Source organism: Netta rufina, assembly GCF_964035555.1.
Source record: "Netta rufina genome assembly, chromosome: Z".
Taxonomy (NCBI): domain Eukaryota; kingdom Metazoa; phylum Chordata; class Aves; order Anseriformes; family Anatidae; genus Netta; species Netta rufina.
The window spans coordinates 6555664-6577781 of NC_140126.1; the positions used below are offsets into that span (position 1 = coordinate 6555664).

A 22118-nucleotide genomic window follows, 5' to 3' on the forward strand; every position below is an offset into this window, starting at 1 on the left:
TGAGTCTTGTACAGAAAGTCAAGATTGAAAATCTTGAAGAAGAAAAAAGGCACCAAATATATTTTCTCTGCTGCTGTGCAACATTAGTTTTTGCTTTATTCACATAGGAAATGCTAGATAATCAACTGTAGTCTAAACTTGTATCTCAAGGAGGAGTATATAAACCTTTTGTTGCTTCTTTTGTTTACTACATTTCTCAGCAAAATAGTCTGTGTGACTTGGTAGCCCAGAAACTTAAGACATGGCAGATCTGTTAAATATTAGTGCAGTGGTAGAAATGTTACAGGTTTTCCATTGTAGCCAAAATTGACAGTCAGCGTGTGATTCTTTTGTCTGTATTAATGAGTTGCACAAGCTTGCAATAACTTTGTGGATAACCATCACATCATCAAGGGTGTCCAAGCCCTGCTTAAATTCTTATCCCTGTCTGATTTTGTTCAGCTATGATAAAGAAGTTCTTTTAGGAAGAACTTCTTCACTGAAAGGGTTGTGAGGCACTGGAACAGGCTGCCCAGGGAAGTGGTGGAGTCACCATCCCTGGAAGTCTTCAAAAGACGTTTAGATGTAGAGCTTAGGGATATGGTTTAGTGGGGACTGCTAGCGTTAGGTCAGAGGTTGGACTCGATGACCTTGAGGTCTCTTCCAACCTAGAAAATTCTGTGATTCTGTGAAGCTGATCATTAGGACCATTTAATTTACTGAAATTAATATACTCCAAAAATTCGGTATAAACTGCGTGCTAAACTTCAGTAAAGTGTGGTCGAAAGCATGGAGTACTAAGCAGGGAGGAGAAGCTGTAGTACTATAGTGCTTGTCCTTGTCCCTGTCAACTGCTAGCTCATCTCCCTCCTGTGCTTTCTCATCTCCTTTTGTGCAAAAGTCTCCTTGCTCGTTTATGGTGTTCCAAAACTGACTGGAAAAGGTGATGATTGGTATGAAACCCTTTCAGTTATTCTGGTTACTGAAAGCCTGACTTGGCTCTAACATGCTGTTTAATGGTTATTTTATATTTTAGACTCTTATTCATTAAAATGGTATGTGTGTAATTTGGGATGTATATCAAATACTGGAATTAAGTACATTTCTATAGACTCCAAGATCTATGTATATTGTGTGGAGGGCACACAATATACATAGTGAATATATAGTGAAGGGAAAGGGGATATGTGAAATCTAGAAGAAAAATCTGCTCAGTACCTGCCTGGCTCTGTTTGTATTCTATAAACAGTATTTTTATCAGCACCAAGTATATTGTGATTTCTTGAGCTTAGTTTGCTTTTATAAACATGTTTAGATGCTCTCTTTTCTTCACTCAGCATGGAAGAGAGAGAAAGAAGAGAATTAAGTAATTTATCAGCATGTAAGAAGTGGACAGCAGTGAACGGTAATGTTCTGATGGGTGTAGTACGGCCCAGCCACTTTTAGAGACTTGTAAACAGCAGTGAAACAAAATGGCATGCAGGAAATCAAATTAGACTGCATTAAAAACTTGGAATATTCTGCTTTTCTACAGTGTCCCTGCTGATCCAGGCTTGACAGTGTGAAGTAGGGAGGAGGAGTTCCTCCTTGAATAGTTGCATAATTGAGACACAGAGTGAGCATATGTTATGTTCAGCTAACTGTGGGAACTTAAATGTATTTTATAAAATGTGTTAATGACAGGAATGTTGTAGCATCCAAGGCACCAGGCTGCTGGCATCGCTTAGTCCTTAATTGGAGGTTTATACGAAACCTCATTTTTGAATACTGAAGCTTGTGAATACAAAATAATGTGATAACTGAGACATGCAGTGTTGGTGTTTAAGAGCACACAGTAACTAGTCTGCTTTGTCTGTATCGTGTATTCCAGTGTTAATATATTTTGTTGCAGAATGTTTTTAGAATTGCAGCTTTCCATTTTCTGTTTGTCTGGACTTCTTGGTGTTTTCAATTCAGATTTGGACAGGTTTAAATTTGTTCCCAAAGGTGATTTGGAAGGTCCTTTTTTCTTCACAAAATGAGGTTATTCATATATTTTTTTCTACGAAGCATGAAAACAACTTGAAAAGGCTAAAAAGAAATTCTGTTTTCATTAACCTTCAAAATATCAAGACTGTCAACCCAGGTCTTCTGTGATTATGCTGAAGGACTGAGATATATACTGTTAGCTCCTGAATCTTAAATGAAGCGGCATATGTGTTGAATCTTTAATAAATTCATCTTTTATCCAAAATGTTAGACGCTGAAGTGAAGTGGGTGTTAGTAAAAACAAACAAAAGTGGAGTTTTGAGATGCTGGCTGGGAAAATCCCATAGTCTCTCTTGGTGCATCTTTTTCCTTGCTCCTGCAGTGTTGTCTTTCTAGGTAGTCTCTAGTTGTAGCATGACCCAAATTCTCAATGTGAGAACACTTGGAAGGTAAGGAGCTGGTATCTAAAGGAAGCTGCTCTTCCCTCTCTGCTACCCTACTTGGCATCAGCTGCTATGTCTTGTGCATTGAAATAATAGTCTCTAATCTGCTTTTATCTGGGGGATGTTTATATTGTATGTGAGGAACTTGGTAAGGTAGAGAGGTAAGTAGCTGGCTCAGGGACGTCACTGTCAGTTTGAGCACTTTCTTCTATGGCAGATGGTAATATTTCTTCTCAAAGGACAGACCTCATTTCTAAGGCATGTTTTCGGTGCTTAGTAGTTTTATCCTTGTTGCATTTTACAACTGTGAGTAGTGTTGTGCCAGCCACCTAGACAGTTGCTGTTAACAAAACAAGGACTAGGAATGGTCGAAGCTAGCTTTAGGAGTCAGGATTTGTGTTACCTTGAAACTTGTTCATTCTGTACAGATTAGTGTTTTGTCCTGAGGGAGCAAGGCTGTCAGTCTAGGATTTTTATCTTTGGGAAAAGCTGCAGCACAGGTGAACTCCACTTCTTCTGTGGTACTCCAATCTGTGTGCTGGTTTTAGAAATGTATGGTATCGTCTGATGTTTTTTGTCCCCAGTTGCTTTGGGATATTAGATGTGCATTTATTTGTGCATTATGAAATGGGTTTTGGTAGTGTGTTGTCTGAGTGCAATAACGTTGTGCTTCTGCAGAGTTTTGCCGGATCTTTAAAAGTAATGTAGGCTGCAAATGTTCGAACACTGTCTTCCTTTGACTCCTGCTGTTTACCTGAGATAGGAACTTTTTGATGGCAGAAGATGCTGAGGTTGTTCTCCTGTGTGCTACTGGCTTCAGCTAGCTGTTCAGGAATGAGAAAGAGATATGCCATTATCTGACTTACATATTAATAGGAAGTCATCATCCTTTACATGAACTATTTATGACAGCAAATTAAAGCTCAGTGCAGAGCTCTGTCTACTACTTGTTCTCTCTCATCAGCCCTCTCCCCATGCCTTCTCTGATGCTCCTGTCCTTGCTGCCTCTTGCTTCTGTACCCTTTCTTCTGATTGCCTCCCCATGCCATCTCTTCTTGCTTCACGTGCTTTAGAATCACAGAAACACAAGGTTGGAAAGGACCTACAAGATCATGTAGTCCAACAGTCCCCCTATCATCAATGCTACCCACTAAGCTACTAAATCACATCTCTCTACTTGTTTTTTCTTTGCCAGTTTGGCTGTGTGTTCTTTCTCCTCGTATTTTTCCCCTGGAAAAGACTCAGGCCTCTGTCAAAACTGATCATTAGGCAATCTGCGGATTTTTGTTGTTGTAAAAACCAGTCTGAGATGATAGCTGTGTGGTCAGGGTCATGTAAACACTGTCTGGTGGATCCTGGCAGGCTTCTGATGTGTCTGGGTACATCTCCATGTTGTCAGCGTGCAACAGGCTCAGATGAGTTGTCCGAGTGGTGGCTTGTTGCACTTGTTGCTTCTCCGGTCCACAGCAGCATTTGTGATGCCTCAGACTATAGTCTGCTAGCGCTCTACTCCATAGACTTGTTTTTTCTCCCTCATTTAGAGAGCTTCATTTAGAGAGCAATTTCAGCAAAAAGCAAGAAATAGCCCACTAGAATTTTATGCTGCCTGCATGTGAAGGATTTGTATTTATTTATTTCTGTACTTGCATATCAACACTCCTGCAAACATTTCTTTTTACACTCTATCTTCCAGAAATATTTGTTCTGGGACTTTTCTTTGGAGTTGCAAGTTGCATGCATACTGAAAAATTGCTCCGAGGGGTCAGTATACATAATAGTTTGTTGGATTACCACCATCATCCTGAGTTGTCACCCTGAGATGACAACATAGTTATTGAAAAGCCAGAACTTAGTTGTTTTACCAACTTATGTTAAGCTTTGGTGTGAGTTTGTTGTCACCGTTGATTTTAATGTGGAGAGATCTGCTGATTGTTGCAGAATTGATGTGTGATTGTTTGCATCCATAAGGTGCTGTGAGGGTTGTAAGTTCTGCAAGGTGGTTCATGCTAGTATTACTGGTGTGGTGCTTTCAGTGCAGAGTTACCTTTGTTCTGGAAAAGGGACACAAGCTGAAACATGAAACAACTTTTGCCACTTGACTTGCACTGTTAAGCCTAGAATTCAGGTATGGATCTTATCTGGATTCTGCTTTCTGGGATGTTCCGTCTGAAATCATGATAATTTGTCTACTAGGAAGGATGGTGTTTAGCTGCTTGTGCTGCACAGTGTGTTGATAAATGTTTTGTCTATTTGTCTTACTAAATGCATGTTTTCTTAATAATCTATAGAGTTTACAGTGGTCTTAATTTTTTACAATGCCTTATAAACACACTGGACAGTGAACAGGAAATCCCAAAATGAATTTAATGTTGTTTTTATAAATAAAAAATCTTGCTTTCAAGCTCACAATCTATAAAGCATTTTAAATACATGAAAAGTATGCTTGTGGTTTGCTTTTCTAAGCTTTCTTTTTCCATTCCTATTCTTTGCTGCCATTTGTGTTACATGCAGGCAACTGGAGTTATTTCGGATGGGGAGAGCAGCTGAGTACGTAACAGTTTAACTTATTGCAAGTTTCCTGATCCTGTAATGATGCAGCATGCTCCAGTATGAGGAAAGTGGGAATATTCATGCATATAGAAAATCTATTCCATTATATTTTCTCTCACTTTCACTGAATCTTCATGTTTGTGTGGATGGCTGTCCATTTTTTTTTTTTTCCCCTCACTGTTTAGTTTTGTTTTGGCTGAACTGCTTGTGCTTTTATTGGGATTTGAGGAGAAGACAGCAGAATTGGAATATTCCTCTTTTCTTGTGAAAATGATTCTGGTTTCTGCTTGTACACATTTTTGTGTTGGTCTTTGTATATGTGAAGCCTAAGTCCATGTTTGAAGTAACTGAAAAACACAGGGGAATCAGAAGTGACTGTTTTAGTAAGATGTGAAGAAACACTGGAAGTGACCACAGAAATTCTGAAGACTGCAAATAGGAGCAAATCTGAAAGTGAAAACAGTTCGCAGGCACCAGTGAGACAGGAGAGCAGCAGGTATTGTAGCATGTTTGAGCTTAGTGAGACAATGCCATGGCAAAAGTGGTAAGGCTATTCTTTAATGAGTGCTCACCAGCCTTGGAAAGGTAAAACTTAGATACCACAGCTGTCTGTGATCTGTAGAACTGGCTTATCACACCAGTGAGTCTTCAGCTGCAGGAGTTTTGCAGAGGCCCCACAACTCAAGGTTTTAGTTAATTTGCCCAGAAAACGTGCATGAAGCATCTTTACTTTCTAGAATTCCCACAGGTTGCAACAGGCAAAGCTTCTGCTTAAGCTACAGTGCATGGCTGCTTCTGCCTGGAGGACCTGCAAGGATTGGTATTTCAATCTTTAAATGAGGTGTCTGTTCCCGGTGTCAAAACAAAGAGCGAGTCTGTTGCTGAGGGGAGCATGCAAAGAGCAATGACTGCAGCTGCTGCCAGCAGGGAGGTGATTCTGCCTGATGCTTTTCTGTTCTAGACATAATGGAATTTGGAAAGGGCAATCTAATACAGCCAAGTAATTTAAATAAGGTGCCCAGCTAATGTTACAGTGTATTTCACTAATTATATATTTTTTTTCACTCTAACCTGTAAACAGCTGAATAAGGTAAAATCATGGATCTGTTCTGAATTTTAAAGTCTTCCTTCCACCAGTGACTTTCCACTTTCTTCTCCCACACGTCTTGTCCTCCTTGTTGTCTTGTCTGTGATCAAAGCAGAAATTCTTTAGGCATCAATGATGTTGAATGACTTCCTAATGCTGTCAGTGTTGGATGTCTTAATTGTGTGGGGTTGCTCTCAGAAGTGTGATAAGTGAGCATTAGCTAAACTTCTTTTACCAATTTTGTGCTTGGGGGAAATGAGGATGCTTAGATGCTAGTCTTTCAGAGATTCACGGGAGCTGTGTACAGAGTGTGTCACCTGTTTCTTTGGGGTGTTGGTGTGTGTTTTGTTATTATATTTTTTCTTTTAAAGAGCCTTGTACTTCTTCCATCTCTGTTCCTCCTTCCCCCTCATCCTTGCTGTGCTGTCCTCTTTGAAATCATGTTAGCATTCTTTTAGGAAGGCTTGGGTCAGCATTGATGATGCTTCCAAGCCAAATCCATTAGCTTGGCACTGTCATGAAAAATACAGCTGTCAATTTGCAACAGCAACTGGAAAGGAAGTGGCAGAAACAGGATGATGGTACCTGGAAGACTTTATCCTAGCAGGAGCTTCTTGCAAGAAAAGTGCTGCAGTCCAGAGTCATGCTGGTTAGACAGAGGGCATTTTGGCAAAGGGACTTCTTGTGCTACTGACCTGGTTTAATTCTAAGAAAAGCATAGACTTAAGGAAGTAGGGTAAATATTCAAGACATGCTTTGCACTTCAAACTGTAAGTCCAGTTCTCAACTATTAACTGTTTCAGCAGCAGAAACTGTTTTTAAGTGGGAAAAACAAGGTTATGAAAGCCTTCAGTGTGAAATTTGAATATAGCAAACTAGCTGTCTTAAAATTATCCACATTTGAAATGAATGTTAAGTGTTGAAGGCAATAGGATGAACTAATAACCTGCAAAGTTGCACTTAAATCATTACTGAAAATCTGTGTTTTTAGTATGGAAACCTATAGACTCAGAAAAATGCCCTAGTGTCCTTTAGGGACAACCCCCTCATCCCCACAGTTACTTCAGTAGTCCTCTTAAACCTTCTATGCATTTTAATTATAAGATTTTAGAAAGGCTGCACGGTTGTCAGAAGTGACTGATGGTTCAGTAGACAATAGAATATCAGGTTCTGAGGCTTGATTAAGGAAAGAAGTTGTAAGAAGCTTTTATAAAAGAAATTCAAATGGGTGCAGAGTGGTGAAGGTGAGTTGTAAATGCCGTTGTGTGGAGCTGACAGATCTGTTCTGGACTTGGAACAAATGTCATGTATTCAGTTAGTATGCTGTCTTCTCTTTTACCTTGTTCTTATAAAAATAGACAGAAGTTGGGAGAAGCTTAGTGGCTTATTTTGGAGAAGAAGTGGAGTTTTGGAGTACAGAACCTAGCACGAACTTCCTTCTTCCTGAATTACCTGAGTGTGATGCATTTACTGTTTTTATTCAGGTTTTTACTCAAGCTTGTGAAGCATTTCTAAGTTTGGGAATTGGACCCCAGCTCTCAGTGGCCAATGACACATCACCGATAGAAATTTCAGCTGAATGCAGCTTTTTGAGAGGAACTCAGGCTGTACATTGGGACCTAAAGAAACCGTGAACGTGCATCCCTCCAGCCACCTGTAATGATTTTGCTATTGCCACGTCCTGAAGCTTGATATAAAGGAAGTTGTGAGGTTAAATGTGACTAGTAGAGCTGGCATGACATGACTGCTCAAAGTGGTTTTGATATCAGTATATTAAAGCTCTATGTATTCAGCCCTGCAGCAGTGGAATAATAACTTCTGGAGGCAGGAGAGGAATAAGAAGGTTTTCAGGAAGCAGCTTGTGTTGGAGAAGAGGGTTCTCTCAACACATCTCCTTTCCTTGTTTTCCCCACTCTGTAAAATCCTACTTTGTGATGTGACTGTACAATAGGTTTTCTTCTTATGCTGCCTATATGCATGAATATTCAGTTACACAACATGAACAGCATGCTCCTTGCCCTGCCATTCAGCCTTACCCCCCACTCTTTAGGCAGTGGGTCCAGTGATAAAGAATCTGTTTTCATCCCTTGGAAGCTTTTCCGTCCGTGTGAAATTTCTCAGCATGGGATAAAACAATTACTAACTTTGTGGTGTTTGTTGTTATGTGTCTTGTTATGAGTTAACTGATCTTCAGAGACTGAGGCCAAGTTACAGCTGTCCTTTTGGCGTGGTGTCCATCTATGTGAAGAAGACAATATCACACCCTGTGTGTTGTGATGGATATTTTGCTGAAATGTGGGTTGTAAGGTCCAATTTTCCTCCCCTCGCCTTCTCCTTTTGAACAGATTTGGTATATACAAAGCTGCTTCTGCAAGTTCTTGTCAGGCTCTTGTTTAATAAAATTGAAGTGTCAAGTATGTTAATGAATGGGATTGGCAGCATGTACAGACACTTTGCAACGTACTTTCTTGCAGGGGTAATGTGTGCTGTAAGCCACATATGAGCCAGGTTTTGGTGCTCTTAATCAGTCTTAAGCAATGCCTTCATTTGGGAACATTTCTGTTAAATAAAGTGGGATTGCTCATAAGGTAGGTGCAGTTCAGTGTGACTAAGTTTCTGGTGTTGGCCGTATTTATGAATCAGTTCTTGCTGAGGATTTGTGCCTGGTATTAACATCTATAGATACGGTAGGTGCATGGGACATACATAACAGAAAACGTGTTCCTGCCACGTTGATGATACAGTAGCTGGAGCCTTGCATCCTTTAAACTTGACTTCAGGGAGACATTTTGTGTAAGGACCTCAAAGAGATTTCCTCATGCTATACACCAGTATGAATTGAGAGAAATTCTGGTGCCAAGTTTAATAATCATAGATGCTGCAAATGTTTGATTAACATTCAACATCTATTTTTAGATGTTGCTTAGAGATACTGTGGTTCATAGGGAAAATCTTTTGAGACATGATGTATATTACCTTTCCTGTAGAAAAGGAGCAGAAAGAAGATCAACCAGAGACAGTGTCCCAGGGGAGTGACAAATTTTGCTAGCCATGAAGTTCTTGTCATATTTAGGTGGGTAGTAGAAGGTTAGCTGGTGCTCGGCTGGTTGTTGGCAGCCACTTAGGATGGAAACCAACCCCTTCTGCAGTCCAAAAGGGTTTTGGCATCTGACCCTGCTCACTGCTTAGGGACAAGATGCTAGAGCCAGCATAAAACAGGCAGGAACGTGAGGCCATAGGTTAGGGTTAGGGGATTGCCTCCAGCAGCAGCTGGCTGCATTTATCAGAGCTGTGGGCATCCACTGACTGATTCCAAGCTCCGTGGAGAAAACTGGTGAGGCAATTGGTTAATGGGGCCCAGTAGTACAGAGGTGGGATGTGATGACTGGATAATAAGTCCAGATAGTGCTTTTGCTACTGTCAGGTTGGGGAATTTGGAAATCCCTGAGCCATCAGCTGGTCTGAGTTACTCATCCAGAGAAGCTGTGCTTTGCTTCCTGCTGGTCTGCACGATGACCATGATCGTGTGAGTCTTACCACATCAGCGTAGTAAGTTTGGCCCAGTATTAGTAAATCTACTGGATTTACTATTGTTTTGGTGCAGGTAATAGTACTGCAGATTTTTATTTGCTACAAAAATAATTATTTTAATATAATTTTTGTAATTACTTTACAAAAGTAATTATTGTACATTAGACAGTGGTGGCTCAAGTGTTGAGCAATGAGACTGCTCATCTAAGTAATAGCTCATTATCCTTCGGAGGGTGGTGTGTGCCTTGTGGTCTACCAGTACATCACTTCTTGCTCCACAGGGTGGACATGAGATGCTTCTCAGAGAGGTTTGGCATTTCAAATCCTTTTTGTGTACCATTTCTTCAGTATTTCTTCTAAGCACTGAACTGTATTAAAATTGATGGACGTTGCACTTTTAACAAAGCTGAATAAAGCAGTATATGATTGCTCTTCATTTTTATTCAATCGACTAGAGACTGACAAGAACTACGCAGCATTTAGACTACTAAAAAGCAGGAGGCTTATCTCTGTTTTCAGTGCGGACAATCAAATTGAATTGACTGTAGGTAAGAGGGTAGAGCCAGGCTTTTTCAAGCAGTTCGTAGATTGTAGGCATGTTTTCAACTGGGGTTGTTTTCTACTTTTCCATCCACTTTAGGACATTGAAGTAACCTGACTCAGGTGGAAAGGAACAGAAAACATCACTAAGAATGCCCTTTACTTTGGATGAAACAAAATGGAAATCAAATTAGTGGGGTGGAAATCACTACTGGAAGAAAAAAGGCATTCCCTGACTGTGCATCCTATTTGCAGCAGTGTAAACTTTTTTTTTTAGAGGATCTGGCACGAAAACATCACTCTCACTTCATTGCTCAGCCTCAGGGTGAATGGCTGTGTAGGCCACAGACCATTGAATAACTTACCACAGGGGTGCATATGAATTTGATTGTCCTTTCTAAACAGGATGGTGGTGGTGGATAGAGTGAATAATGGCTATTTTTTTCCCTTTGTTTCAAGCATGTTAATGGTGCACTCCACTGCTGTATGGGGACGTGTGTGTGTATTTCATTTTGAGCTTGCAAAGATAACCTTGCATTCTGCACAGCCAAACACAGCCGTAGACCAGCGTTGTATTTTTGAACCCTTTCTGCTGTTCTCTTTTTCTGAAGGGTTAGCAAGCAAAGTGCCTCTCCAGAGAGATGAATTCATGGGAAGGGAGCGGAGCTTTTTGCTTTGTGAAGGTTATCATTAGTGTTCACTACTAAATTTAACAGGCTAATGTATCTGGGTGTATTAAATGCAGCATTTTTCCCCTGTAAGAGCTAGCAATTGTGTATAGGCAGGGCTGCTCTCCCAGTCCTGATTTCCATGCTGACTGCCTTGAATTTCTTCGTTTTTCATTAGTTTCTCTTAACTTAAACTAAGACCTTCACCAAAAAAAAACCAAACAAAAACCAAACCACATTTCAAATGAAAAATCCAAAATGCTATAACAGCGGTTAAGACGGCTGAGAGGAGAGACGACATTACAGCTAAACAGAATAAAAGTTTCCAAGAAAGAGCTCCTTTCCATAAGGAAATATTTTTACCCAGCATCTAAAAGTTCATTTTGGCAGTAACAAAGAACTTGTAAGTTTTGATGTTGAGTTATTGTTTTTGATTTGTTTATTTTGTTCTGCTCTGATTTTTATGAAAAATGTTTTAATCTGCCTATTAGCAAAGACTAAAGAGAAAAATCCTATGATAGGAGGTGGAAAGGAAGGTGAGGAGGCAATTGCTGGAGCTCCTTGGTACATACTGAGGGAACCAGAGTTTATAACCAGCTACCAGGTGGATGTCCATCCTTTACAGACATGGACTCTTTTGGTAGCTTTTTAAAAACAAAATCAGCTTCACTGTCCCAGCAAAGCAACTTTAAAGAGCCGTGCCCTTAACTACTTCTGTTTCTTAGCCTTTGAAGACGCGGACAGTGCTGTGGATGATCGAGACAGTGACTATCGCAGCGAGACCAGTAACAGCATTCCTCCTCCATACCACACGACTGCTCAGCCCAATGCCTCTGTGCACCAGTTCACCGTACCATCACGCCTGCAGCAGCAAGGAGTCTTGCGGGAATCCTGTGCTGACTCCCTACAAAATTATGACCTGGATTATCGTGAGCATGTAGCCGTCAGGTGGGTGATGCCTTCTGGGCAGCTTTTCTTTTCCCATTACTCTTCCACAGCAGAACCTGAAGGTGTTGTACTAGCAGAGGAGGGCAGCAGAATGGCTCTAAAAGGCTTCTGTTGGGAAGGTATGATATGTTTTGCTAACACTGGGACTTAACTGTTAACCAGGAAAAACCTGTAAGACTATGTATTGCACCAGATCCTGCAGTTCAGTGAATTACCTTTTAAAGATATACCTCAACTATGAGGTCATTTATTCTTGTCTGTACATTTTCCTTAACTTTTGAAGGCCAGGACACTTACTAATAGGTTGTTCTGGTACCAACGCTTCAGTGTGCTCACAAAGCCCTGTCTGGCAGAGTTTATCCTATTAGGATATGCCCCTCTTTCTTTGGGCAAATGTATTTTCTGTTTCAGATTAGCTCCTCTTCTTCAATTAGCTCTACCAAAGCAGCATATTTAAGGAGAAAGTCTTCAACAGATTATTTTCTGTTATCATGCAACATTGTTGAATAGTGTGTTTTCCATTGGGTTGCCTGAAAGATAAGTTTACTGGCTCTAAATTAACTTTTTGACCCTATATCAGTAGTTTCACAATTGTTCTTAAGTATTAAGCATAACAGAGTTAACTTCCAAGGATCAATGGTTTTGAACTAAAGCAGGGAGCTATAAAAATGTAACAAAAACACTGTTTCAAAGAAAAGATGAGTTAAATGTAAGGGGAAAGCGGAAGAACTTGGGTAGTGCTAGTCAACTTGATAAGAGTTGAGGTATGGAACAGGGCATGCTGCTGCCTCTGCCTCAGGTGTGGAAGAAAGGCAGCTTCTTAAATACTGCCAGAGCTGGAGGTGCAGGGCTTTATATGCATTATAACTGATTTGTTCTAACTCATCACTCTTGGTAAAAAAGTTCTTGTTTCCTCAAGCCTGAACCTGAATTCAGTTTCCTGAATATGGCTGAGGCTAAATTTTGACTTTTTTTTTCTTTAATGGTAAAAGCTGAAATTTAATGGTAACACTTAAAGTTGTCACTGTTACTGGGATTTCATGCAAGTGAGCCAACAAAATGCATTTACTGCACTATGACCTCATTCTTGGTGCTTTTTTCCTAGTCTGTTAAATACCTAATGTAAGCAAAGTAGTCCCTTTTCCATGCTGTTCTATACCATCAGTTTATAGTAATAAAATTAATGAAGATCTTGCTGACAGTCTGTGAAGATGAATTGAAGCTATTTTTTGTGGAAGAGCCAAGTTGAACAGTGGGTTGTGAACTTCTAGCCATATCTAGTGAATAAATGTGTTTGTAACATGACATTCCAGAGAAAAGACTTCCGGTTTGAATTGTTGAAGAATACTAAGATGGAATACATTTAAAATTTTTTTTTTATTTATTTAATGTATGGATATGAAAGAATCTAGACTGATAAAGTTTACTTAAAAACTAAGAGCTTTGTAGCCTGCTCCTTTTGAGGATTCCTGTTCCCCTGTGCATTTCCTACATGACTAGCAAGACTTTTTACTACATATTTAATCTTAAAAATAGGAAATGCAAATAAGCTTTCCAAAGAAGCTACATGGGATTCTGTTTTCTTATCAGAGAGGTATTTCTAAGTAGAACTGGCTGGAAAAAAAACACATTGGGCAATCTTAAATATTTTCAAAACTCAGTTGTGTGGAGTATTGCAAAAACAAAATGTGTTTAACTTTTGCTCTTAGCAACTTTATGTGCCATGGACCAGGCAGATGCTTGATGAAGTTCCTGGCAGACTGCAATTCATGATTGCTGAGGAAATGACAGCTTGTAGGAGGCTGTATAGGGCAGACCCAGAGGAACCAGACAAAGTTCAGCTAAACCTGTCTTGAATTAGGTGAAATGCCAAAATGCTTCAACTGGAACTGGCTGTACTAACATCTGTGTTTTTTTTTTTTTTTTTTTTTCTTCTAACAACATTTGGGTTTGGCTGGAAGAATTTTGATCCTCTTTATCGCCTGTTAAGCATAATTGCATTCCCTTGATAGAAGAACGTGTTTCATTCCCCTCTCCGCAAAGGATAACAAATACTATTCTTGTTTGCTCTGGGAGAGTGTTTTGCTCCTGACAGCCAGTCTGACTTCAAAATAGAAGTTTTCTTCCGCGCAGTTTTATTTATTTTTTAATTCAAGCACTAACTTTTCCTTGCAATGTTCATTTTGTGTAACCACGTGTCCTCCATGTCTCCCTGCTCTTGCCTGTTTACTCCCAAGGCGATATGATAGCATAGATTCCACTGTGAGTGGCCGAACTGACCTAGAGTCCACATCTGAGTCTAGTCAAATGACAAGCCGCCAGTGCTCGCTAGAGAGCAGGCACTCTCTAGATCTGTCTGATAGGTGGGTTAACCTCTGTGCAGCCTGTGTGCTTGTCTCCTTGCTCTTGCTGCTGTGAAGTCGTCTTGTGGCACAGTTCAGCTGATTTTTGCTGTTTGCCTTGGCTGTGTTTCAGATCTGTGGTGGTCTAGTGCCGGGCTGATCTTGTCATCTTTTTCTTCTCCTGGGTGCTGGACTTCTTGTCATTGCTCTGTTTCTAATAAAATGTTCTGTAGAGTAGCAGGGGAAGCCCTTTTGGCAGAAAGAGCTCAATTAGAAAGAAAAATCATTTCTTTGCCTAAATTAGGCAATCGTTGGTTCAACATCTACAGCTAATGGCTCTTCATGCATACACGTAGCTTCCATTGCTTTTAGCTCCCTCTTGGAAGGGCTTGATCCAGTAACTATGGTGGCTCTGTGAGTCTTTCCAATTTCATTAGTTTTTTACAGATAGTCATTCCCATTATGAACTTAAAATTGCAAGCAAGAAGTGTAGGAAGCGTTCTACACTGTGTGCAACAAGACTCATTTAAGGTAATGAGTATCTTTCCAATTAGTGCAAGTTACCTAATACTGATGGAAATGAAGCACTAAACCAGCAACAGTGAAAATGCAATGACCTATTTTTCTTTTAGTGCTATCCCACCAACATCCTACATTGGGGTGCTCAGGCAGCTCAGCCTGTGGAGGTGAAGACTTGGTGTATTAGCAGTATCCATACAATGCCCACGTACCCTTTGCCCTTTCTCTTCTCTTGATCTGCTCTTGTCATATCAGGGTCGGTGCACCTTCACGCTGCCTAGTTCCCGACAACTGATGACATGAAACAAGGTTGCTGTGCACTTCTTAGATGAGCATTTTGATTTTTTTTTACAGGAACTCTTGGAAGATTTAGACAAACATTAAGTTTTCTTGCTACTAGGTTTTGGGTTGGGGATCAACTGATATTTAATCCTTTTGATCCTGGGCTAGGAATTAATCCTGGAATCCCAAGAACCATGTGTTTGGGTTTCTGGGCAGCTTCAGCTGGCTTGACAGCAATACTACGTGCTTAAATCTGTTCTCTCACAATGGACAATGTGGATTACTGGATCTGTTTAGATGCATTGTAAATGGGGAAGTACAGATCCTGAAAAGCCTCTCTGGCTGGCACTGGGCTAGTATCAGTTGCCTATGGGTTGTTTTGCCTTCTAACCCAGTGGCATCCCCAAGGATCTTCATTTTGCTTTGGGAGGAGCCCCTTGAGGGGAGAAGATTGTTGTCAGTACACATGTAGGCAGCAGGCTGGAGGGTAAGTTTCCTTGGTGGAGGACAGAAGAGACTCAGGCTGTCTTCTACTTGTACCAGGTTTCGGGGCTCAGATGCCCAAAGAAATGGTCCTTCCTTGCTCTGCACAGACTTCTGGCCACTTCGCCCCCAGGCCTTATGGCATCACAACCAGAGTAACTGCAGCCATGAGCTCGGTAGTCCCTAGATGAGGCCAGGGATCTGGTGCTGGGTCTGCCCATGCTGCAGGGCATCTGCAGAGGGGGAGTGCATTACCTGCAGTGAGAGCACTCACAGCAAACAGGAGCGGTGGCATACCTGGAGCTCCTCATGATGATGGTGTGCACAGTTTGTATTTTGTTCTGTATTTTCTTCCTTGGAGTCCAGTCATTGCTGAGTCCCTGCATACATTCACTGCCCTTCAGCCACCCCTGGGAGAAACAAAGTGCCCCGTGGGCTTTATGAATACTGCTAATACTGCTAAATCGAAGTCTGCTGCCTAGAGTAACCGAAATGCATGCATAGCATAGTGGAATGGTGTGCGTGGGTGCAATATCTTAAAGTAGTTCTGTTACTGTAATAACTGACTTTTTTAAAGCATGCCTAAAAAAGTAGCAGCAGAGTACTGGTACAGCTAAGGCTTTGTGCCCTCAGTTGATCACAAAAAGCTGTTCTCTCTCAAACAGGCGTTTCCAAATTCTGTGCAACTGTAACCGGTGGAATACCATAACCCGTACTGCTTTTTTTTTGACGGTTTGATTGAAGTTTAATGGTGGTAGATTGACAGGTTTTCAGTTTTGTAATGTCTGGATGTTTCTCATTTTAATTTTCTTTTATTTAGTGCATGTTTTTCGTTACTGTTGTTTTCTGTCCTTTCTAAAGTTTTTTTAAAAAATTGTTGTTTTCCCCTTTCCTTTTTTTTTTTTTTTTTCTGTCTCTTGTCCTTTCCCTCCCACTCTCTTTATTTTTCATCTCAGACAAGGATCTGTAGCTAGGAATGACAGAGTCAGGATTATTCCATTTAATTCTGAAGACGGAGAAGAAGAACAAGAGAGTAACTATGAAGAGCTAGGAAAACTGTTAATAGAGGAATTCTTAGAAAAGAGTCATAAGAGTAGAAGTTGGCAGGAAGCAAGCATAAAAAAGATGCAAACTCTCTCAAAGAGGGAAAATTTCAATCACTGTGAAAGATCAAGATGCTGCCAAAATGTGTGTGTGGAGTCAGGATCTGTAGATGTCCCTAGGTACCCTCAGGAGTATGACACAATAGACAGGAGAAGGAAAAAGAAACTACGATACAGCAGTCTTGAAGAGAGGGAACAAATGAGCCTGCAAAGTAATGGAGGTCTGCACTTTCCCAGGGAGAAAAAAAAATATTTCAATGGTGTGGCAACTATTTCTGAACTCAGTGATGATTTCCCAGTATATGATAGGACTGGAAAATATACCAGCAGATCTGAAAATAAGGAAGGTTTGTCTGCTTATCCCATCCTGCGTCCATACAAAAATGGCTTAATGGTTAAAAGCGGTAAGTTGACCAACAAGCAGGCAGTGAACCACGAGGGCTCACTTCACCTCAGTAATGGTGAAGATATGAAACACGTAGGGATGCCAGATAATACTTTTGTGCCCCTGGATATCCTTGAGGAATTTGACAGCAGTGCTTCTGATGAATTTCAGTACTCGCCTGTTTCAGATGAGGAAATGGAGGAACTGGCAATGCTTTCACAAACATGGTGTGATTCTGACATCAGCCATTTGAGAGACTTCACTGTTAATTACCCTGCAAATTCAGGGTCCCAGTTAAAGGCTAGCTGTGATAAAAAACACAGGACTAAAGGGAACAAGCATGGTCATCCTATGCAAGACTTGACACTGTCTCCTGTTGAAGAACCCAGCGAGGAGTATGTAGACACGATGGATGAACTTCAGTGTCTGGTAGAAACAGTTTCAGAATACTTGGCTGAAAAGGAGGAAGAAATCAGCAAATTTGCTACATTGCCAGAGACAAGAAAAAATGCTGAGCGTGTATCACTGAAGCTGGATAATGCTGATAATTCCGTAGAAGCCAGGAAGTCTGAACAGACCAAATATCCTGCTGCGGAGGAGAGTACCAAGGGCAAATCTGAATCTCTTCCAGACTTGTCAGGTGTGAAGAATACTGTGAATTCCCTGTTCAGCTCTTTGACAGAAAAGGTGGGGTCAAGCACAAAGCAGCTCACAGCCTCTGTTGAAAAGCTGGTTTCTTCCACACCAGAGAAGACAGAAACCAGAACCTCATCAGAAGGTGGAGTCTCAAATGTATTTTCTAGCAAGCCCAAAAGTGAGAGTTCATCTTCTGGAATGGCAGCAGATAGTAAAGCTGACACAAAGTTCTCCATTCACTCTTTGCTACCATCCCAAGTGAGTGGTGATAAAAGAGCCCCGAATGTAAACTCTAGCAAGCAAGAAACCACTCAGGTGGACAGTAAGGCTTCCATGCCACAACATCTCCAGCAATCACAGGAAACCAGCAGCCAACAGAACCAGCATTCAGTTATGAATTCTGTTCTAGGCATGCTTAATCCTTTAAAGATCTTCTCTGAGAAGGAAGTGCCAAAACCAGAAGCCGTAAAAGAGGAGCACACCAAGGAGGAGAGCCATGCTGTCAAAGCCGATGAGGCAAACAGAAGTGAGAGATCGTCTGGACAGACGGCAGCCAAAACCAGCAGTATGGTTCCTGAGACACAGCTGAGTGAGACCAAAAGTGAGGCAGGGGCAAACACAAATAGCACTTCTGTGTCTTCAATCTTTGGCAGGCTCACAAACTCCGTCAGTTCCTTTAGTCTGAAAGCCAATTTAGATGGTCTCTTGGCTCCAAAGCAGCAGGATGTGCCACAGAAGCAGTCAGATTTGCATCATGTTACAGATCAGCCAGATGCCACCGTAAAGGAGGGCACACACGCTGCCAGGGAGCAGCCTCCTGCAGATCACATAGGGGATCAGCATACTGCAGGTCATGGACCGGGAAAGAAGGAAAATAGAGCTAATAGGGAGCTTCGTTCAGAGCCTCAAGATCAGGGTACAGCACCTGAAAGCTTTTTCAGTCCACTCAAAAAGTCTTTCAGTCAGTTGCTACTTCCTTCTGTTGAACCAGGGCAGAAAGAAAATACGCCTGGGCTTTTTAAAGGCCATAAGTCTGAGGAAGATGTAAGACAAAACAGTTCATCAAGTGAAGAACACTCATTTCCTTTTACCAGGAAACTTCCTTTTTTCAGTGGGCTGGGTTTTTCAGACAAGGAAGAACATACAAAGGAGAAAGGTGGCTTTATTCCTTCATTATTTAAATTTTCCTCTGCAGAAAATCTAGCAAATTCTAAGGACCAAGCAAGCCGTCAGAGTTCTAGTGACATTTCTTTGCCTGAAAACAGAAGCAGTAATTTAGAAAATGCTGTTTCATTAAAATCTAGCTCTGTTCCAGATTTATCAGACCACAAGGAAGTATTTAAACAAACCAAAAACATGAATAAAGAAAACTTACCTAGTGCCCAAGAAAACAGAAATAAACACCAGGAGAGCACCTCTCTTACCTTTACGGTTGCAGGAGAGCAGCAGAGAACTAAGAATGCTCAGGAAGAACCTAGACATTTAAAAGGAGGGTTACCAAAAGGACTAAATGCAAACTTAAACGACAGTGTAGTTGAATCCATCCCTTCAGACAGAGGGCCAGAAACTGTAATTGCAGATGATATGCAGAAGAAGCACACACCAGGTTTTCTTTCTGGATTGCTTCACATTTCTTCCAATGAAAACACTGCCAATAACCGTGAGTTGACTGGTAAAAATGAGAGTGATAGCCACAAAGGCAGTTCTTCTGGATTATTTTCTGGTTTATTTAAATTTGCTTCAAATGAAAATGTGGCTGAATGTAAGCAGGAGAAGGTGAAATCAAACTCTCTCGGTTTCATGAAGCTTTTTGATAGAAGTGAGGATTCTAACTTGGAGAGAAAATCCAGCGACTCGGGAATGACTTCTGATACTCAAAGCAGCACTGCAGAAAAGCAAGAAACTTCCAGCTTCTTTAAAAATCTGCTGCCCAAGCCAAAGGAGAAACTGGATAATGTGAAAATGATGGAGTCTTCCAAAACTACTGACCACCTGCCCAGCACAAGAGTAAATAAGCCGGCTGGGCATTCTGTGCCCCCTGATGCTCTGAATCCTCAAGCTGAGGTACACGACTTATCTGGAAAGTCTGTGAAGAGTAGGCAAGTCGCTTATCAGAATGCAGAATCTAGAAATTTTCCAACCTTTTTAAAGAAAGAGTCAAATGAATTTCGTAATCTGACTAATAAGAACCATAAAGTTACAGAGCAGTACTCAGCTTATCAGGAAACAAGAAGTCATTCTAGCTTTGAATGGGAATATGAAGTGGGGGAGCTTGTTGACGCTCGTGAAATAGCCCTGCCGGTTTACTATGTATTAAACCAGAACTCTGTTCCGCCCCCTCAGTTCATGGACTGGCCTGAAAATGATATGGTAGTGAATCTCTGTAAAAAGGATGGGAATGCAAATGTGATGGATTGGCAGACTAATGCCAATTTTGATGGACAAAGTTTGGATTTAAGTGTGATGTCATATGAGTCGTTTGACCAATTAATGTTTCAAGATGTTTGTTCAGAAGAAAATGATGCCTGGACTGCTAATTCCCTCAATGAAAGTTACAGTAACTTTCCACCATTTGAGAGAGAAGGCAGTTACTCATTAGAAGAGCTGCCAATGGATTTAAGCTACTCCTCTGGCTGTGATGGAACTATGTGGACCCTAATTGACCAAGAGACTTTAAGTATGGATGAGAACTTTATGTACTCATCCTATAGCCAGGACTATCAGGAGTGGCTGATGATGCTTGAGCAGGGTGTATGGTGGCCATCAGAAGATGGAGATTGTGGATACTACATGTACAGCGATAGCCAGTATGTGTATTCACTGCTCACTGATCCCACTGGGCAGTATGTTTATGTGTGTGCTCCAGAGACTTATTCTTACCCAGAGTGCTGGGATTATAATGTTCAGATGGGTTCCATTCCAAGAGCTGTGCTGGAAGACAATACAATTGCTGTTTGTGGCTTTAAGGTCCCTCTTGGCAATGAAGATGAGTTGTTTTGGTTTGCTGAAGAGGAGTGTTTGGATGATTATTCAACAAATAAGCCTCTGGATTTGTCAGTAGCTTTGCAGAGGAGTGATCAGTTAATGAACATGAATTTGGAGACGTTTTCACAGATGTTTGAAGAGTCCATTTATTATCAGAGAGAGCAGCCACTAGACTTCTCGGGTTATAAACTTCAAAAACTCAAAGTCGATTTTAGACCTGAAAAGGAAACCCAGAACTATGCCGAGGAATCTTCGGTAACCCTTGATCTTAGAACACATTCCAGAGGGGCTCGTGATAAATCGCTGAGTAAGGAAGCCCACACCAAGGAACTGGATAAGGCTGTCCCTGTGACTACTGCTGGGGGCGGATCGTCAGGATTCTTTGGTTTCCATCTGTTTCAATCTACTCCTAAAGCTGAAGAAACTGTGGCAACTACTGAAAGAGTAACAGAAGCAAAAAAGACTGAAGAAGATAAGAAAATGCCAGTGAACAAAGTTACCTCTCTGTTTTCTGCGTTGGGTGGACTGATTGGAAAATCTTCAGGTCCTGACTCAGAGACACCAGAAGATTCTTCCTTGAAGAGAGCAGACACACGGTCAAAATCGTCGGAAGATAAAACTGATGTTTTATCACTTGTACCAAATAGGAAATCAGATGAGGCACAGGCAGGGCAAAAGATTCCTGTTACATCACAACTGAGAAGAAATACTTCATCGGATCTTAGCTTGGAGGCTGCTAGAAACGAAAAGCTGGAATTCAATCAGAATGAAAACATCCATGTTAAAAAAGGAGGATTAACAAAATCTCCTTCTCAACTGAGCCAAACTGCTCCAGATGGCAGGCCTGTAAGAGCAGAGGGACCTGCTAAGGCAATGCCAGCTTCCAGGCATCTTGAACGACATGTGAGTATTAATGAACCCAGTCAACCACAGCCAAATCAGAGCCACCCAGCCCCTGAGCCCGAGGAAACATTATTTAAAAGTGCTCTGAAACTGTTCAGCCTTGGGGAAGATTCTTCTGGAAGCTCAGCTGCTAACAAAACCCAAAGTTCTGGATTTTTTGACTTCTTCAAAACACAAGTAAGTAAAGCACCACAACCATCACCAGATCTGGAAAAAAGCCAGAATGATAAACCAGAAAAGGTGATACATCCAGAACAGAAGGAAGCCTCCAGCATCTCATCCTTGTTTGGATCCATTGGAGATCTCTTCAAAGTGGAAGCTGTGTCTTCTCAGCCATCACCAAGTGCTGCAACTCTGCCAAAAACCAGTAGTAGAAATGTGGCTGAATCAAGACAAAAAAGTGAAAAGTCTGGTGGTCCTCAGAGTGTTAGTATGCCATGTCTGTCCTCCACTCCTAAGGAAGGGGTGAGAACGGAAGGCACAGACAGGCAGATCTCTCCTAGCCCTGGCGTACAAAAGGAACAACCGAGCAGAAAAGCTGAGGAGGAGTCTTCTGAAGGTAAAAAAGTGCCTCCTGGACTTGCTTCACAGAAGCCACTGAGTGTAGGTCCCAATCTAAGCCAGTCGAATCAGTCAGCTGTACCCACAGACAGACCAAAGCAACAAGGAGGAAATCGTTCAGGTGGCACAACTAATCAGACCAAACCAAGGCCAGATCAAATCCCTAAAGACTCAGGTTTCAGTTTCCCATTCAGCTTTTCTGATA

At 41.3% G+C, this 22118-nt stretch overlaps 1 protein-coding gene across 1 annotated transcript in view; it reads left to right on the forward strand.

The window, feature by feature from the left end:
* Positions 1 to 22118, forward strand: part of LOC311221114 (protein unc-13 homolog B-like) — a gene marked incomplete at its 5' end in the record, with an annotated part of 215635 nt that overhangs the window by 52014 nt on the left and 141503 nt on the right. The window contains 2 exons of the mRNA XM_084304904.1: positions 11492 to 11714; positions 13952 to 14077. Of these exons, the coding sequence (XP_084161030.1) occupies positions 11492 to 11714; positions 13952 to 14077 (349 nt within the window). The remainder of the gene's footprint in view (positions 1 to 11491; positions 11715 to 13951; positions 14078 to 22118) is intronic.